Genomic DNA, 6,866 nt, shown 5'->3' on the forward strand with positions numbered 1-6,866 from the left:
TTATTTTTCCCCTTATTAATTTAATATCTATTTTTATTTTTATTTAAAGCTTATTTTTTTCCTTTATTAAATTTTCCATCCTTATTAAATTTTCCTGACCTTATTATTAATATTAGTAAACCCAAATTTTTTTATAACTATATTCATGATATCTTATAACTTTATTTTATAACATTTTATTAAATAGAATTTAAAACTAATAAGTAATATACTTATAATATCTTATAACTATATTTTATTTTATTAAATAAATTTATAACTAATAAATATTAAATAATTCCCTTTTAGGTTTTCAACCTACCTAACCTTCTCCAATGGGTAGATTGGGTAGATTCATGAAGATTGTATGATTTTTTCTACCTTGTATGATTAATCTGTAATATATTTTTCTAAAATATTCATAGTAGTATAAATATACTTAGTGAAATTTATCTAAAAAGTAATTATGTCCCTTTTTCCTTTTTAATTAAATTGATTAATTAAAAGAATATGCGATATAAACTAGTAACATATGAAGTGACTTTGATTTTTTGAGCATGTGGTATTGAGACACATAACATTGACACATTAGAATGTAATACAAACTATTTACATATTAAAATAAAAAAATATTTCAAATGTATATTATTTAAATTATATTATTTTTAAATAATAATAATAATAATAATTAATTATTTTTTATAATTATTTTCCCACTTATTATGAATTGAATAGGGAAGTACAATTAACCACCCAAAATCAATTTTGACTTTTTGAACTGTACTAGCCACAGGATAATCTTGCGTGACTAACCGCCCAAAATCAGCCCCACAAATTTTATTTTTTCTTCGTTTGGATGTGCTCGTGCCCCTTAACAAGTCACGATCAAACAAGACACATAGCACCCTCTCGACTCTTCAGCCGGCCCGATATTTGATCCATGATAAACAAATATCACAGATATCAGGACTAGTCCAAACGCTTCCCAGTTGCGATATGCACCCCTTTCGGTTTTTGCCTGCGATGCCTCTCTTTTCGATGTTAGAATTTTTGTAGTTTTAAAATAAACATAGTAAAATGAGTTGCGGCAAAGGGTCTAGCTTGGTGGCTGTCAGCCTGTTATTTCGTTTACTCTCTGTTATTGCTCAACCAGGTGATTAATTCTATCTTTATAAAAATTTCAGGTCGCCGATCTTTTTGGGCATAATTGTTGAGTTTCATTAATTTTCGTATGGTACTTTATTTTATGTTGTTTTTATTTTTAATCAGTGCTCATCGCTTGTTTCAAGTTTATGTATTACTTTGTGTGACAAGATATCCTTTGAGGTAACAGGATTTCTCAGTATCGATTGTGGAGGGCAAACAAATTATACCGATGAAAATGATATAGCATGGGTTCCTGATGCTAATTACATAGAGGTGGGCGAGGTAGAAAACATAGGAAACACCACTCAACAAGCCTATTTTTCGTACTTGCATAGTCGACGCTTTTTCCCAAAGCCTTTCAACAAGTCTTGCTATCAATTGCCTCTGATTGCCAATGTGCCTTACCTCTTAAGATTATGGTTTGGAAACTACAGCGGATTTCAAAGTTTCTCAAGCTTGGATTTCTCTTTTTCTATTGAGACACTCGGTATGTTGGCTGTGAATAACATACCAATGACAAAGAATTCAACTTATCCAATCAGTTATGAAGAAGTGTTGGTCAGTTCTGGCAGATTGCTGTATATTTGCTTGATCAGAACCTCGGAAAACAACGATCCCTTTATCTCTGCTATCGAATTGAGGACCCTCAGGAATGGCATGTATCAACAGGCTAAGCCAGGAACAATGTTGAGTTTACTAGCAAGATATGCGCTTGGTGCAAATAATTCATTGATCAGGTAATTGTTTAAAGTAGCTATGGTCACTACCCAGATCTAAGCTTCATATACGCGAAGGAAGTAGAATTTAGCGTCAGACACAAATGAAGTAGAATTTTTAATTACCAATTAGCATAATCGAGATATGCTTCCTACGTGAACCGCAATTTTTTTTGGACTCCCGTTGAGAAACTGTGATAACTATTTTGTCCGTATTCTGAACATTTTTGCTTGTCATTTAAACAGGTATCCACAAGACGAGTTCGACCGCCTGTGGACATCTCCTCCATTAGAAAATACAACTCCTGTAAGGTCGCAAATACCCATTTCAACAAATAATACGCCAAACGTTCCTCCGCCTGTTGTGATGCAAACGGCGGTGGAAACCATGACCAGGGCCGCCTCACTAGATATAGTTCTCATCGGAACAGCAGAAAGGGTCAATTCATTACTGCTCTTATATTTTGCAGAGATACAGCCGCCGAATATAACTGATGCAAGATCTTTTTCCATTTATATAAATAATCAACCAAGATTGGATGCCGTTACTCTGGAGCGAAATTATTCGGCCATAGAGCTAGCATTCTCGATCAGCACCCCTGGCGATTTGGATGTGAAAATTGTGCCGCCCGACAATTCGACCCTTTATTCTATGCTCAACTCACTGGAGTACTATGGGGTTGTTGATACGGGACCCCCAACATATTCAGCGGATAGTAAGCGCCCTTTATCTATAACACTCTTCTTATTGAAATGGATGATATTAAGCCTAACTAATTGGTGTTTACCCTGCAGTTGAAGCTCTTAAAGCTATCCAACAGAGGTTTGACATAAAAAGTTGGATTTCTGATCCGTGCTATGTAATCTCCTGGGATGGAATCGGCTGTGATAAAAGCACTCCAGTTAGAAGGATTTTGCAAATGTAACCTCATTTTTTATAATTTATATTTTAAACCAATAAGCAGAAAGTGCAAAATTATAACTTCATCTTCTTGTCAGGAATTTGTCGGGAATGAATCTTACAGGATCGGTACCTCAAGCTATTGGACAATTGACCTCATTAGTTAACTTGTAAGTAGAATTATATCCTTCTGTGCATGCCAGTAACTTATATTTTTTATCAAGAAAATATACATGGTGATTTCGAATATTCTCGGAAGTCAAAATTTTTATCCTGATGACAGACATGAAATCATGTCCATCTTTCGGTTGAAATGAGATTCAGACTGTTGTTCGGATATTTACAAAACTTGTTAATTGTAAAATAAAATTGACTGTGCGAGAGTTGATTACTTTCATCCATTCATGGCGAAGGGATTATGAAGGGAAAATAGCCTGTCTTTAAGGAGGACACTGGAAGTGTGACTCATATCTTCGTATTAACACTACCAGGTCACTTGAGAACAACCATCTGACGGGACCATTGCCGAATATTTCCAATTTAACCAAGTTGGAAAGACTGTAAGTACCTTCTTCTCAATATAAGCCTAACGATTTTCTATAAACGAGAATGAATAATCATTTTAACAACGCATCCATTTAATTCGCTTATCGTGCAGACATCTACAAGACAACAGCTTGACCGGTAACGTTCCAGACTGGCTGTCTGGACTCAAAAACCTTAGAGAACTGTACGTTCTCTCTCGTTCCTTTATTCTGTAGTAGAATCATACAGCAACCCTTTCTTTCTTTTTACTGTTATGGAAACAGGTTTATAGAGAACAGCAATTTCACAGGTTTATAGACAACAACAATTTCACTGGTGTATTGCCTGCGCAACTTCTCTGCAAGAAGTCATTGAAAATCAGGTAATCTAACTTTCACTGCTTGTATTTCTCGTATACAACCGCAGATTTGCATTTTATTATTTGCAGATTCAGAATTATCTTTTTACTATTTTCTCTACGAACGTTGCAACGAGTGCTGCAGACAGAAATGCAACTGAATCGACTTGGCCAAGTGTCGTTCGTTTGATGTGCTGCAGATATTCTGGGAACCACTACCTATATATCCCATCATATTCAAAGAACAATAAACTGAGGCTTATCCTGGGAACAACAATAACTGGAAGCTTAGTCATTGCTTTAGTGTTGGCAGTAGGCATTGTTGAGCATCGCAAGAGATCCAGGAGAAGATTACAGAGCAGCAGGGTGGAAAGGGAATCAAAACAAGTCGTGGAGGAAGGTCAGGAATATTTTGAAATTTACGATTTTTATGTGACACGGAGTAGGACTGTAGGTGAACTGTAGGAGTCCCCCCCGGAAAAAAGAAATCTAAGACTGTTAATTTAACTTTGATGGATAAAGTGCAGACAACTCGATGATTATAGTGCCAAATACAACAAAATTTCGGGCCTTTACTCTACAAGAGATAGTAGCAGCCACTCAAAATTTCAGTCACAAGATTGGGCAAGGCGGTTTTGGATCGGTTTTCTTTGGTAAATTGGAGCAAAAGAGAGATATAGCGGTAAAAGTGCTCTCCCGGCTCTCCAAGCAAGGAGTTCAGGAGTTCCTGACTGAGGTAATGAGCATGTAATACATGCTACCATAGGAACTTGGTGTCATTACTAGGCTACCATAATGAATTTTAGTGTTTAGGCTACTCTCATGTGTAATCAGAAAAAAAATGCAAGTAATACATTTGAAGTGAAATTCATGGTAGGCTACTCTCACGTGTAATCAGAGAAAAGTACAAATAATACATATGAAGTAAGCTTTATGCGTGGCTTCACTTGATGGGCAGGTTGATCTTCTTTCTAGAGTGCACCATAAGAACTTGGTGTCATTACTAGGCTACAATAATGAATCAAGAGAACTCATGCTTGTCTATGAGCACATGCCTGGAGGGTCCTTACGGGATCATCTTTATGGTAAATATGTTACTGAGAGAAATGTCATATTAGATCATATTAAATAACCAAAGCAGCGGAACTTTAATATGCTAACTGGCGCATATAATTAAATATTAATTAACCAAAGTAGAGAAAACTTGTCTTTATTAATTTTTTCTTCCAGGTCCTACCGCAGAAGTTTCTCAGCTAAATTGGAAAACCAGGCTCAAAATAGCTCTAGATGCAGCCAGTGGTAACTTTTTTCCCTCAAGTAAATTTTATCATATCTTATGCAGACCTAAAAAGGGTTAACGATGGCCTCGTTCACAATATCTGTTGATTACCATATTCTTTATCTCAACCACCTGCTACTTCTGTTTGAAGGACTGGAGTACCTCCATGTAGGTTGCACACCAAAGATAATTCACAGGGATATCAAGACGGCTAACATCCTTCTAGACAAGAATTTCCACGGAAAACTGGCCGATTTCGGTCTTTCGAGAAGGACAATTGATGGGGAAGTCTCTCATATTATCACTACCGTGAAAGGAACCCTGGGATACCTGGATCCAGAGTATATCACGCATACACGTCTTTGCACTATTCTTGATGCTCCAGCATTTTATAGATTATTTGCTAATAGCAGACGTAATTCATTTTTGTTGAAACTGCTTAGCTAAGTTACAGTTTTGACCGGGTGTTTTTACAGGTATTTTAGTACTCAAACTTTGACGGAGAAGAGCGATGTGTATAGTTTTGGTGTAGTTTTGCTGGAGATCATTTGTGGTAGACAGCCCATAAATGCAAAACTACCTGCAGAACAACTGAACCTTATTAGATGGGTAAGCACTATGATTATCGTATCACGTTTATTAGAATTCGCCAAAATGATATGCTGGTGCATCTTCTTGAATGATAATTATCCTTGTATGTATTATAGGTGACCCCGTATGTGAACATGGATGAAAACTCTGGCAAAATGGCGGAAATGGCGGAAATCATAGACAAGAGGCTACGCAGAAATTACGACATCAAATCCATCACTGTCGTTGCAAAATTAGCGATCGGATGTGTTCAGGCCCGACCATCGTCTAGGCCGAGCCTCAGTGAGGTAGTGGCAGAGCTCAAAGAGGCTATGAAACTCGAAGAGGATAAGATTTCAGAGATTGATGTCGAATATGGAGAATTGGGTGCCAGTTCAGCCTGTTTATCTCCAGATTCCAGTGGACCCAAAGAAATTGACTCGGTTACGAGCATTTCCAACGGACCTACAGTACCTTCAGAAGGATGATAAGTTCACGTGATGGATATAGTCAGAGTGTGGACCAGTAAAGCATTAAGTCGGGAGATCGCCACGCTAAGTGACGTTGGATTAGGCCAGCGAAAAGCTCCTTCCCTTCGGTGTGGTCGCATAGACCTGTTTGCTGTTATTAAAAACCTGTTTTCCAACTCTGCTTTATAATTTATTTGCGTCTTAACCATGAAAAGAAGCGAAAAATAGCTCTTACTGTGACATTGTTATTGAAGTATGTCAAATTGCTCTTACAATTAATGAACTGTAATCTTTAATAGTGCACTCTTAAGGCCTGGTATTATTTTAGAGAGTTCAAATTGATTTTGATTTCCGGTTTCTTATTTTTTCCAAAAGCATAACATTATTTAATATTTTTGTTAGTTATAAAAATAATTTATATATGGATATTTTTAAAATTCCATTGTTAAGTTTTGTTATTTTTTTTTAATTTGTACGACTCTTTTTAATGCTTTAGAATAATTTTGCAAATTATTTTTTATAATTTTGCAAATTGTTTTTTTTAATCGTGATAATTTTATAGAATGATATTATTATTTAGTTAACTAAATAGTTAATTCATGATTTATAATTATTATATATTTTAAATCAGTATACATTTATGTGGAGTAAGGATTTAATATGAGAAAAGCGAAATATCAAATTTTTTCACATGTAAATTTTTGTAGAGTGTAAAATATAATGTATTATTTTTTATTATTTAAATTGTATTTAAAAATGTTTTTTTTTTGTAAACTGATGCTTATTCTATTACTGATAAGGGAAACCGGGTGACCATCGAAGGTTTTTAACAACCATCCAAAAAAAGTATATGACCAGTCTATCTAACCATGCAAAAAGCCCAGCTATTGTTTCTACAATCAAACTGTTTTTTCTTTGAAGC

General features: G+C 35.4%; 1 protein-coding gene across 2 annotated transcripts; it reads left to right on the forward strand.

Moving 5' to 3' along the window:
- The first annotated feature begins 956 nt into the window (after positions 1-956).
- LOC149188275 (putative LRR receptor-like serine/threonine-protein kinase At1g67720) lies at positions 957-6,271 on the forward strand. 2 transcript variants are annotated; one of them, XM_089412975.1, is made up of 15 exons: positions 957-1,132; positions 1,313-1,862; positions 2,088-2,557; positions 2,637-2,763; positions 2,841-2,912; positions 3,234-3,302; positions 3,401-3,472; positions 3,578-3,649; positions 3,826-4,025; positions 4,153-4,361; positions 4,584-4,710; positions 4,856-4,924; positions 5,077-5,245; positions 5,381-5,513; positions 5,612-6,271. In XM_089412975.1, exons 1-15 carry the CDS (start codon positions 1,057-1,059, stop codon positions 5,960-5,962), a joined length of 2,766 nt encoding a protein of 921 aa, XP_089269101.1. In that variant the 5' UTR covers positions 957-1,056; the 3' UTR covers positions 5,963-6,271. The 2 variants fall into 2 exon arrangements, with proteins under 2 accessions (XP_089269101.1, XP_089269100.1); XM_089412974.1 differs by having other exon boundaries at positions 5,056-5,245; positions 5,612-6,270.
- The last annotated feature ends 595 nt before the right edge of the window (positions 6,272-6,866 follow it).

This window comes from Pinus tabuliformis, chromosome 3_1 (genome assembly GCF_031772625.1).
Source record: "Pinus tabuliformis cultivar Carrire ecotype Pingquan chromosome 3_1, CPIR1, whole genome shotgun sequence".
In the NCBI taxonomy this organism is placed as follows: domain Eukaryota; kingdom Viridiplantae; phylum Streptophyta; class Pinopsida; order Pinales; family Pinaceae; genus Pinus; species Pinus tabuliformis.